General features: G+C 35.6%; 1 protein-coding gene across 4 annotated transcripts in view; it reads left to right on the top strand.

Moving 5' to 3' along the window:
• Positions 1 to 10,448, top strand: part of LOC132752142 (uncharacterized) — a 36,720-nt gene extending 26,272 nt beyond the window's left edge. For 3 of the 4 annotated variants that reach the window (XM_060742427.1, XM_060742428.1, XM_060742430.1), the window contains exons 2-3: positions 6,259 to 6,420; positions 8,614 to 10,448. In XM_060742427.1, the coding sequence (XP_060598410.1) occupies positions 6,259 to 6,420; positions 8,614 to 10,235 (1,784 nt within the window). In that variant the 3' untranslated portion in view covers positions 10,236 to 10,448. Of the gene's footprint in view, positions 1 to 6,027; positions 6,056 to 6,258; positions 6,421 to 8,613 lie in introns of those variants that run through there. The other variant, XM_060742429.1, reaches the window with a different exon arrangement.
• Positions 10,449 to 13,562: the final 3,114 nt, after the last annotated feature.

Raw genomic sequence — 13,562 nt, forward strand, 5'->3', positions numbered from 1 at the left:
GGGGGGTGGAGGGGGGGGGCGGGTGGTCAATACTACTTCTATTTCTGTAATTTAACAATATTACGCGTTTAGAAGAAGTTCCAATATTTTTTATCAATTAAAACTGTGGTTTGTTCGAATACCCTGGAGCAGAAGATTTTTCCTTGGAACCGTGGTAATAACCTAATAATAATTATGTAAAGTTACTGTTTGTGATAAAGTGAGTGTAACGTTTTATTTTATGTGCACGCACAAAATTTCAACAATCAGCTTAAATGGTATAACAGGTCATAAAGAATCTAATATAACAATAAATTTGAAAGTAAATGGTAAATGTTTGGACGGTGAACTTGATGAAGTCTTCTTAATTACATGTTAGCGAACATTTTGTCATGTGTTCTAGTTTGACAAAATGACTTCATTGTAATTCATTCATTCATTCTTTTCATACATCTGGCGAAAATGAAATGGCATACATGAGTAGTTTTTTATATAGTCCGACTAGTAACTTATATAAAATATACGGTAATAATGAATAACTAGCATGTGTGCCTAGTAACAGTAGTATGAGTACAGTGCACAAGTATTTCGTGCCAACTTATCTAAAGTAAATACAATGTGTGTACATACTAGTACATGCATTTCATTTAGTAATGGTAGTATTTCGGTTTTTCAAAGACACTTCCCAGTTTATAAAACACATTGCTTTTCATTGTTTTAACTTGTTTGCAAATATTTTGAAAGAAAATATCCCGTTGTGTGTAACTATTGCAAGAATATGCGTTACATGAAGTGTTTCATTGTTTATATTATGATAACGTTAGATATAGTTTATGGACAAAATAGGACACAGTTACATGTATTTCCGCATGTTAAGCGGTATGAGCATTGAAAATCAACTTATAGAGATGTTAAGTGGTTTCACAAGTTTTGATATTACTTGTAATAACCATATACGTATACAATGTTTTATTGCAGTTGCCAAATTCATTGCCATATGTTAACTTTCACTATCAGTGTTTTGATAACTATCATAATTTTTTATTATGTTTATGCTTAGGACGTCAATGCTTTATTAGTCATCATACTATAGTATATTGATAATCTATGTTTCTGGTTTGTTTTAATTTATATTTAACTATCATCTTTGCATTATAACATGCAACTCTTCAGTATTGGAGGCTATAAAGGCGCCGCCAACTGGAATATATTTTAGTCTAAAAAATACATGTGCAAGTTTGTGTTGCCCTGAAATTACAAAGGAAACAGGGAATGCTCCTTGTGTTAGAAGAAAACACTTTGTACAAATGAATTTGATGATGGCCAGCAAGTGGAAAACCAAAACAGAAGAGAGAATGGATAATTTCACGCTTTAAACACTACTAGATGCAAACAAATACGTTATTGAACCAGAAACATTTAAAGAAATACATGTACATAAAATATCTGGCACCAACACAAAACACTTGCATATCTTAAACGAACGAAGCTGTAATACATATCGATTTTAGTGAAAACAACGGTTGCACGATGACTTCAGAAATTCAGTCCATGAATTTTAGGGCATCGAGTTTACACTGAACAGGTGTTTTGTATCAAACCAATGCTGACCAGTTTCATTTTGTTCCTGACACACCACACTGCAGCGGCTTGGTCAAATTTACACCCAGTTCTGGTTGATTTTGCTGTGGACACTTTTCATTTAATCTTAGTTGGCCCGACAACTAATACCGATCAAAGAAATATTTTTCCTTCTTCATCTTAAAAACTCGAAATATAATCAAAAGATAGTTATTACAGTAAATATGGAAAGGGAGCTCCAGATGGTGTTGCAGGGCTGCTGAAGGGAACGTCTGATATAAGTGTTGCTGATATGCAGCGTTCATGACATGTTCCAACAGATGAGTAGAAAATCTGTGTAAGTGTTCCGGTTAAAAGATATCCATGGCATCCTAGCTAAAAAATGAGCAGCAATAAAATTGAAACTAAACAAGTTGATATTGCCTATGACTGAGTTGTAAAATATACTACTCAAAATTTGCTAAGGATCACTTTTTCTACAGTGCGTTACTGTTGTGTATTTGTAATAAATGTGAAAATTGATTAAAAGGAATTAAAAATAATTGATTTTTATGAAAATAATGACAATTGAAGTGTTCCTTGACTAGTGCCTGTTGCGGAAAGAGTGTGCTGGACGAAAATCAACATATTTGGAGATCACATAGTGGAATAAAAAAATCTTGCAAATCAGGAAATGGTTGGTGTATGTGTTTAGTACCGAGTATGGGGTCCGCGGGCATTAATTACGGCCTGACATCGCCGCCGCATGCTGCGGACCTTGTGATGAGGAATCTGGCCCCATTCCTCTATGATTGCATGTCTTAGCTCCTGAACTATTGTTGGTTTGACGTGGCGTGAAAAAATGGCTTTCTGCAATATATCCCAAGCATGCTCAATTAGATTTAAATCCGGGGACCTCGCTGGCCAATCCATGTGGACTATAGTTGGCTCCTCAAGATATCGGTTTGTGATGTGGGCTCTGTGTGCACGGGCGTTGTCATCCATAAGAATGACATCAGGGCCGACTGCGCCAGCGTACGTGCGTACATGGACGTCTAAGATTTTATTGACATACCTTAATGCTGTCAGTGTACCGTTTTCAATGATGTGTAGGTCTTTTTCCCCCTGAGCCTTTATTCCCGCCCACACCATGACTTGAACATCCACCAAAACGGTCGCGTTCTGCAACGCATGCTGAGCTAAGCGTTCATTTAGACTTCTCCCAACCCTAGCCCGTTTGTCCGTGAAGTCCACACAAAACATTGACTCATCAGTGAAGGGGACCGGGGTCCAATCATTAACTGTCCATGTGACATGAGTCTGCGCTAATTAATATGGCGTCGTGTCAAAGGAATGCAAATTGCTGGCCTCCGTGACCTCAACCCAGCATCATGCAACCTATTTCTAATAGTTTGTGGGCTTACACGCACACCAGTTGCATTCTGGAAGTCGTTACCTAAGGTCGCAGCGTTCGAGAACCGTTTGGATCATTTGGAATCGGTTTCACATCCTTGAGACAACGCTCTGGGATACCCCATGGACATGGGCAACGTGCCTTTGTGAACGGCCAGTCTCCAACATTACAATACCCCTGTTCATCTCATCTTCACTATGAGGACGTCAAACCTGTCGATTTGCCATTATTTGTTAATAATTTGTTAATATTAGTCTTGCTGCTTGTACACGTTTAAGCCATAAAACACCAAATTTCAATGGGTATGCTTTTCCACGTCCTTATCGTGCAAGGTGTACACTTAAGTACACCATTATGAGGTTCCTGTACAGGTGTATCGTTAGCGGAAATATGATTTTAATATGATGATAATAGGACTGAAATATGCTATGTCAAAAAGGTGATCCTTAGCAAATTTTGAGTTGTATATGATGGGGTATACTGCAGTATATAGACTACGAATCTGTTGAAATAAAGGTCATGAATAAAATTGGAGTGTACAGATAAGTTTTGACCTCTCCTTGAAGATGTCCTATTGTAGAAATTTGAAGATGTTTTAAGTGCTATACCTCCCCGCCTGTTTCAGCAGATACAAAACGTTATATGCAAATTGATGAGAATGTGTGAGAATGGATTTGCAAGAAATTAAACCTGCACTGGTTTGTGTATTGTTGACTCCTATATTGGCATCTTTACACCAATGTCATTTGTGTTCTAAATGTATACAGTTTTTTAAAAGTTTCATTCATGATGATCACAACAGCCGGTGTCAGGTGCTGTGTGGCAGCCGTAAAAAGTTGCCCCGTACTGCACTTCAGTGTTGTTATATTTTTCTGGTTCTTCGGGATCATTGAGTCTAGCACTTTTAGGTTTGAGAATTGAGTACCGCTCAAGCCGGTGCTAGGGGGCATGAGAGATGTTGCACTTTTTCATAATCCCTCATGTACAGACTTAATCAAACCGAATCTGCAATTTTTATGAAATTTCGATGTTTTTAATGTTTCCGAGGGATCAGTTTTCGTTATAATTATTTATCTCTTGATGCAATTTCAATATAAAAGTTTATGTCTTAAGTAATGGATCTCTATTTCAAAATAAATGAAGGACTATGATTATCATACATAATTATATTGAATGATCACAGTCACATTGAAGTCATAAGTAGTTTGTAGATATTTGTTAATTCGTTTCGTAAAGTTTCGTCAGAAATCAATATTTTAGGTCAAACAAAAGTTTCATAATGTTTAATAATGTATTTAGAGTGTGGTAGTTGTTAAACAACTGAGGAAAGTGGCTCTCATTTTCGAGTTATCTGCCCCTGAATCAGAATTTTCCACTTTTTTGAGGTCAATTCAAGGCCAGATAACTTATACATACTTAAATGAATTCTTGTTTTTACTTCTGAATTATATTTTTCTTTTTACTGTTGAGTACGATACATAATAACATACAATTCCTTATATCATTTCTATTATTTTTTTTCAATGAAAATAGAGATACTTTAAATTCTTTAAAAAAGGCCATTTTTAAGAAAAATATGCACAGGTTTAAAGAAGAAGTGGAAGAAAAATTATCCACTCTAAATTCCTTCTTGAAAGTTTGCATATCGACTAAAACGAAGGTAAGCTTCATGAAAATAAGGAAAAAAATGTATTGTTTTTTTTTTCTTTGTAAATTATCTGCCCTTGAATTTAACGAAAAAATCCAATTCAAGGACAGATAACTCGAAAATAAGAACGGTGACCCTAATTTTTTTTTCGCTTAAAATGTTTCTGTTAACATGCCAATTTTTAAGAAATTCTATTGAACAGTTTTAATTTTGCCTATATGTCTATATGAAAACTCCCGTCAATGTCCTTAAGTTTGGAAGAACTTATTACATTACTGCTCTAAGGTGACGAAATATATTTCATCTACTTATATGGCCAATGAATAGCACTTTTGAAGCTATAACAAATAACCCAAAAACGTTCTTCAGAAATAAAAATGATTGCATCACGGGTGCTAAATGTGCCTTTAAAGCAATATAATCTCATGAAGTTGATATCCGTTTTGCTTTTCCTTTTCTAAAATAGAGAAAATAAGAATCCCTAAAGAAAGCCCAACACGGCGAAATTGGAAATGTTGCAGACACGGTTTGATTGAGCCTGTTCATGGACGGCACTGTCAAGTGCAAACTATGGTCCACGCCCCTAGCACCGGCTTAAGCAGAATTCAATATTTAAACACGAAAATGGTGAAATTTTGAATTTAGAAACATCCGCAGATGTGTTCATATGGCGGTTATCATGGAACCTTCAATGTGACACAGTAGTGCCATTCCATGAAAAGCGGCGCATGGTCCCCAATTTAAAAAATACGTGTGCCATAAACGAGAAAACAATGGGCAGAACTAAATAAAATGGAATTTTGAAAAGGGGTCAGAGGTTATGAAGCCTGCATATCACGGATAAGACGTCAAAAGACAAATTTAAAAAGCAGGCCACATATCCTAAGGGTGATTCAACAGTATTCAAGTGAGGAATACTGGAACCACCCAACAAGAAAATAGCCGAATAGAAATAACTTAATCATCACAAGCACAACGATTATGTCGTGCTGAACGATATTTAAGGATCGGAAATATTGAATGCACGACTTTTTACAGCCTCCACATGACATTAAAGTCATAAAGTCAACTCCGTTGCAAATTGTGAAAACGCTATTAATATGTCCACTCATTTTTTTATACTTTAAACACTTTCAAATTAAAGTTAAACATTCATAAAGTTACAATATCAATATCATCAATATTTCAAAAAGTCTAAGTCAAAATTTTCAATAAGAAATGAATGCATACATTTTAATAGTTACATATTATGTGGAATAGTATTTGCAATACATATTTTACATATTCTTCGATGTTTGAAAATTGTTTTAGAAGCATAATTATATGCATATATATAATTTCACTTAAAAGTGTGTTAGCAACCTTAATTACAACATACAGGATCTTTAATGATTTTCAAGCATATAAGATGTTCTAAAATAGAAGTGCTGAACGGGGAGTGATGTGTCATAAAGGTAACAAAATATAAACAAAATAGTATTTTGACTTCCATACAAAACACTTATTTGCTATAATTATACCAATTACAATAAGGGCAAAGAAAGCAAAAGACAGTTCGTGTATATGATTTTTTAATCTGTAACATACCAAAAATGAAAAGTTTTTGAGAAATAAAAATGAAAGCACTCTGAGACATAATGGGCCTTTGATATTCCAGGGGAGATGTCGTATTTCAAGATTCAAACTATTGCCAATAGCTGGGCGGAGTGCCGCTTGTCTACAGTGACCTCATTGCGACGATGTGCCGATAAGCTCGAGTCATCCCATAGAACAAATGCAGAAACAGAACACTCGATTGCTAAAGTGTCGTTAACAGGAGGTTTGATAATTATGCCATAGTAAAATTTGACGTATATCAAGTTTAAATTTCAAATTATAAATAAATAAATTCTACTCATTACTAAGTGTGTAAGACATTAACTGCACAGTACTGTACATAGTTATTATGAATAACACAGATCTACATGTATATAACTGAGTTATCATATTACATATGTCGTTACATTCAAGCTGTTCAGTTAATTCTCATTTATTCGCAGAAGAAAGGGATGACGTCGTCTGTACAAGCATTTATACCTTCTCATGAATAACTACATAATATATCAAGCTCAATAATCAAATGTTCACAGATTTCTTTTAATTTCATTATCGTTGATTCTTGATATTATTATTATCATCATACATGCAATAATTGCTATAATTTTTATGCCCCCTTTGTGGGGGGGGGGATTAAGATTTGCCCTTATCCGCCCGCCCGTCCGTGTATGCGTGTGTACGTGCGTTATCATGTTGTGTCATGTTCTAAAAGTGCTTGAGTTCACTAAACTATACAGGAATGTTGATCAGCATGTGCAGTTGTGCACTTGGTGTTTCGCGTTCAATTTTACCAGAGTTATTGCCCATTTACAATGCCGTAGCATAAAAAGTTTATGATCTTGATTCTTGAGTCATTTTGCTCATGCAGCATTTATTTTTAAATTTTAATATGGATATGCTTAGGTATGTCCTCTTTCCTGTGTGGTCATTTGGAGTCAAGGTCAAGATCGCTATCCCCCCCAAAAAAGTGGTGATAGATGGTACCTTTATCTATTGATAAATGTCTTTTTTAACTTTATAAAGAAATTGAAAATTTTTCTAACTTTGGATGGAATTAAGGGTCAGTTAGGTCAAGGTAACCAGTGCTAAAATAGATTTTTACACTTTTCCTCATACAGTCTTTTTTCTTGACATTCATTATATGTGCCTAATTAATTAGCCTTCAAGTGTATATTCTTTAAAAAATACCTTGATTCTGTATATTCTCTTTATGTTCTATGCTTAATTAACACGGGATTTTGGTTAAATTCTAAGAATGGCACGATGTGGTGATGTAACTGATATGATGTTTTGCTACAGGCCTGTAACGATACAAGAGTAACAATAGAGCCTGTTAAATTTGTAATCCCTACTGAATACATATCTGTTAATTTATTTTATTATGCCATACTTCAAACAAGTGGTTTACATTTGTCTGTCTGTCGGTTGGTCCGTAGACCAAATGGTTTCCGATCAATAACTAAAGAACGCTTAGACCTAAGAACTTCAAACTTGGTATGATAATTGTTCATGACCAGTAGATGACCACTATTAATTTTGGTGTCAAGGAGTCAAAGGTCAAGGTCACATTGACCTTGTAGGTAAAAAACAGTTCCCGATCAATAACTAAAGAACGCTTAGGCCTAGGAACTTCATTCCTAGGACTTGATTTTAGGGTTAAAGGGTCAAAGGTCAAGGTCACATTGACCTTGTAGGTAAAAACGGTTTCCGATCAATAAGAACAATTTGGCCCAGAAACTTCAAACTCCATATGATTGTTCATGAGCAGCAGATGACTCCTTTTGATTTCTGGGTGAAAGGGTTAAAGTCACATTGACCTTGTAGGTAAAAACAGTTTCCAGCCAATAACTAAAGAACGCTTAGGCCTAGTGGTCAAGGGGTCAAAGTCACATTGACCTTATAGGTAAAAACACTTTCTAATCAATATCTCAACAATTCATGGGCCCTTTACTTTCAAACTTCACATGTGCATTTGTCTGGGCCAGTAGATAACCTCTATTGATTTAAGGGTCAAAGTCACATTGAACGTGTACATATAGACCGTGTCCGACCAATAACTCTACAACTCAAGTTGTCTTGGTGGATATTTTTATTAAACTAAAATGCTTTTGGTATACACATTTCAACGTCTTATGTAATATAACAAATTGGCTATCATTAAAATGGCATACTTGATTTATAAAATTTATTTGCTAAAATTTGTGATAACTTTGTCATAAATTTGCTGCACACAACCTTTCAGGTCACAATTGCCTAGTGGCTAGTCATGACCAGTAGATAATCCCTTTTGATCACTATGTCAAAGTCAGTCATAATAACCTGACCACATGACTAATTGGCTGCCCATATATATAATGGTAATTTTAAATCTGTTTTAATTAAATTCATCTAAAACAGAATATTCCTTTCATTTAAGACGTCGTCGGACTATTTGGCGTTATACTTGCTCCTTTTTCCGGTGGATTGTCACTTGGGCTTTGTGGAGTGTCAGCAGTGACAGGAATTGGAACATATCTAAGTAAAAGGGAAGCAAACCAAAATGACGATAATGTTACAAGGCAGGTGGAAGCAGAGGTTAAACAAGTGTTAGATGAAGATGAAAAGGCAACAACGACATTGAGAAAACTGTGTGAAAGCTTCACATTCTTGGAGGAGCAACTTGAGATAAAAATGGTTGGTGACATTCTGGTAGCTATCCAGGAAACATCGTGTACTAACCTGGAGATCACTGTCGGAGATATACAGAAAAATGATTGTGCAGTCCAAATACAAAATGGTAACAATTTGAATACCCCTGTGCTAAATGTAACAACACAACTGGCAAATTTGAATGCATCCTTAACAAGCGCAAACGAGGTTATACAATATATTGAGACAACTAAGGAAGTTGTAACCAAAACGAAGACTATCAAACAGGTGCTCTCAACTGCCAATTCTATCAACAAACTCTCGAAAGCTGCACGTTCTCTTGATGTTGCTGAATTAATGAACACATCTGGACAGATAGCGTCTGCTGCAAAAACTGTAACGAAGGCTGCCAAAACTGGAAAGGCCATTACGACTGCCACAAAAGGGGCGGACACAACAATTAAAACAGTGAAGAACATCAAAAAAGCATCGGATACTATGAAGACGATAACAAAAGTTGCAAAAAATGCCTCCGGACAGGTAGCGTCTGCTACCAAAACTATTACGAAGGCTGCTAAAACTGGAGGGACAATAACGACTGCCACAAAAGGAGCGGACACAACAATTAAAACAGTGAAGAATATCAAACAGGCTTCAGACACTGTGAAGACGGTAACACACGTTGCAAAAGATGCTACCGGGCAGATAGCATCCGCTGCACAAACTGTAACGAAGGCTGCTAAAACTGGAAGGGCCATTTCGACTGCCACAAAAGGGGCGGATACAACAATTAAAACAGTGAAGAACATCAAAAAAGCATCGGATACTATGAAGACGATAACAAAAGTTGCAAAAAATGCCTCCGGACAGGTAGCGTCTGCTACCAAAACTATTACGAAGGCTGCTAAAACTGGAGGGACAATAACGACTGCCACAAAAGGAGCGGACGCAACAATTAAAACAGTGAAGAATATAAAACAGGCATCTAACACTGTGAAAACGGTCACCAAAGTTGCAAAAGATGTAGACAAAGTCGTACATACTTCTCGATTGACCACGAGCGCAACTAAAGTTACAAAGGTGACACAGACCGCCACAAAGGCTGCTTCAATTAGTAAATTAGGACTTATTATAAATGCAGTGGTAATTCCCCTTGATTTATACAACTTGGTCGTTGCAGCTGAAAACCTTGGAAAGTCTCATGAAGATGTGAAGTTCATACGAGATGAAGCAGACAGGCTTGAACACCAGATTGAAAATATTGAAAACGAAATTAAAGTGCACGTTGAAACCTACATGCAGCTTCATGTTCAGCTTTGTGAGATCTATGAGAACTACCATTATGAAAACATATACGAGTATCTTGAAGTGATGCATGAATCTTTAGAATTTCCTCTTCCAACACGTTAATGATGAGATATTGACACATACAAGTAAATTATGCAAAGTTCCGCCAAGTGATGTACATAAACATGCTTACACTACATTTCAAGATCAGTCCGTTTTGGATCTACCATGCCTCAACAATTTGCACTGTAAACTTTCATATACTAGTTACTTATTGTTGTCACTGAATTTATCAATGTTCTTAAGTAAATAAACAAGATTCTTGTGTTATTGGAACACTGTATTGGAGTTTTAGAAAAGTTCAGCAAGCAGACGTGTGACAGAAAATACATGTTAAGTGTCGACAAGTAGTAGTTAGGTTTAAAGATACCATATTTATTTTTATACACCTAATTTATAATAATAAAAAATATAAAAATAGTTGTTAGTTGTTTTGCCAGGTGATTAATATAAATCAATGCTACACCAAGGCTAAGGCAAAATTTGATCCTTTAGTCAGGATTTAAACAAAGTAGATATCCAATAGCCAATGCGGCTAATCTGACTAAAGTTCAGATCTAGCTTTTTCTGTTATGTAGATCTGATTACATGATTCGTCTTCTTTATATAATTTATGCTCCCAGAAGGGTGAGCATATAGTCGCCGCTTTGTCCGTTCGTCCGTCTATTCTTGTCCGTGACATAACTTTGAAACAACAAGAGGTATCAACATGAATCTTTGTAGTTAGATCTCATTGAGTAGATGTGCAGTGCACAAGAACCGTAACTCTGCCATGCCTAATTTTGGAATTAATGCCCTTTGTTTATTTTTTACACTTTGAACTTTGTCCGGGACATAACTCGAAAACTATAAGAGATATAAAACATGAAACTTTGTAGGTAGATAGATATCATTCTGTAGAAGTGCAGTGCTAAAACAGTTACTGCCCTTTGCTCATTTTTACACTTTGAACTTTGTCCCAAACATAACACAAAAACTATATGAGATATCAACATGAAACTTTGAAGGTAGATATCTCATTGGGTGGAAGTTCAGTGCAAAATAACCTTAACTCTGCCTTGCCTAATTTTGGAACTATTGCCCTTTGTTTATTTTTACACTTTGAGCTTTTTTTGGGACATAACTGTAAAACAAAAAAAGATATCAATATGAAACTTTGTAGATAGACAGATCTCATTGGGTAAAAGTGCAGTGCAAAAGATCCATAACTCTTTCTTGCCTAATTATGGAGAAATTGCCCTTGTTTACTTTTTCACTTTAAACTTTGTCAGGGACATAGCTCTGAAACCATAAGAGGTTTGTAGGTAGTTTGATCTCATTAAATAGAAGTGCAGCGCAAAAGAACCTTAACTCTGCCTAAGCAGCCTTGCTTAATTTTGGAGTTACTGCCCTTTGTTCATTTTTACACTTTGAACTTTGTCAAGGACATAACTCTTGACACTTCAAAAGGTATATTTTTCTGTGTCCAAAATCTACTCAGGGAGCATCACCCGGTTCTTGTAATTCGAATTTCTAGAGAAAGCTATTTTTAGCCATGTAATCAAACCGGTTTTTACATAGGCCACAAAATACCGTTATCCGTGAAAGTTAAACAAATTGTTGATTTTTGTTAGAAAAAAAATGTTTGAAGAAATTTTTAACAAATTAACTTGAAACAAGCAAATTCGTTGAATTTATATCCCCCGCCGAGTACTGGTTATTATTAACACAACAACTGAAGACATAAGGCTTTATTTATATATTAATCATGGCATAAACTGTAATATTCTTTGAACTTGAAGCCTCGTACCTTCAAACAAGAAGAATTTTTAAGTTTTCACTATATGCATATAAGGAAAATCTATGACCCCCTGGAGTGGGGCCAATTTTGACCCCAGGGCTAAAATTTGAACAATTTTGGTAGAGGACCTATAGGTTATATCATATACCAAATATCAAAGCTCTAGGCCTTGTACTTTCAGACAAGATTTTTTAATTTTGCATTTTTGAAACTCCTTTTCTGGCCCTGTGACCTACTTATGCAACAGACCGGAAACATTTGATCAACTTTGGCAGGGGACCACCCTAGGATCATTCCTGTAAAGTTTGGTTGCAGTGCAGTCATTTGTTTCTGAGGAGATGTTGTTTAAAGAAATTGCTGACGACGCACGACGGCGGACGGTGGGGGATCACAATAGCTCACCTAGATGTAAAACATCTTAATCTCCAGACTTCATTGCCATTTTCAAGGCATCAAGAAGGGATCTCACAATTTTCAAATATTTTTAAATGTTATCGTAACAAATCATTTTAATTCTTCTTTAATAAAAACTAGAAATGTGTCCATAGGACACGGGTGCCCCCACTGCGCCACTGTTCTGTCAATCTTATGACTCTAGGTCAAATATTTTTTGAAAACTAAAAATCTTTTTACTAAGTAAAGGGCAAGAATTTTACAAATACTGAATAAATCCCCAAGCAAACCCCAAGTTGAAAATTGCAAATTTATACTACTGTAATTCAAGGGCAATAACTCTAACAAAACTGAAAAAAAATCCACATGCAAAGTCCCAGGTTCATAGCTTCACAGTGAGGTGAATCATTATTCCTGTAATTTAGTGATGTTGATCATTATTCCTGTTAAGTTGGTCGATTCTAACTCAAGCACTCAAAGATCAAATAACAACATAATGAAACAGTTTTTACTAAGTCAAGGGAAATAACTCTCTACAAATACTGGATAAATCCACAAGCGAAACCCCAGGAACAAACTAAATATGCTGAGCAACTTTCCAATAAGGTTTAATGACTCTATGTCAAATCCTTTTTGAGTTACATGCGACACATGTTGAAAATTGCAAACATTTTCTAAGTCAAGGGCAATAACTCTAAAAATACTAAATAAATCCAGACGAAAATACCCAGGTGCACAACTACACATGCTGATCAGCATTCCTGAAAAGTATCATGACTCTAGGTCAAATACTTTTTGAGTTACATGCGACACAAGTTGAAAATTGCAAAATTTTACTAAGTCAAGGGCAATAACTCTAAAACTACTAAAAATATCCAGACGAAAATACCCAGGTGCACAACTACACATACTGATCAACATTCCTGTAAAGTTTCATGACTCTAGGTCAAATACTTTTTGAGTTACATGCGACACAAGTTGAAAATGACAAAATTTTACTAAGTCAAGGGCAATAACTCTAAAAATACTATAAATATCCAGAAGAAAATACCCAGGTGCACAACTACACATACTGATCAACATTCCTGTAAAGTTTCATGACTCTAGGTCAAATACTTTTTGAGTTACATGCGACACAAGTTGAAAATTACAAAATTTTACTAAGTCAAGGGCAATTACTCTAAAAATACTAAAAATATCCAGACGAAAATACCCAG

Source organism: Ruditapes philippinarum, unplaced genomic scaffold (genome assembly GCF_026571515.1).
Source record: "Ruditapes philippinarum isolate M1 unplaced genomic scaffold, ASM2657151v2 ctg4799_1_1_1_1, whole genome shotgun sequence".
Classification (NCBI taxonomy): Eukaryota; Metazoa; Mollusca; class Bivalvia; order Venerida; family Veneridae; genus Ruditapes; species Ruditapes philippinarum.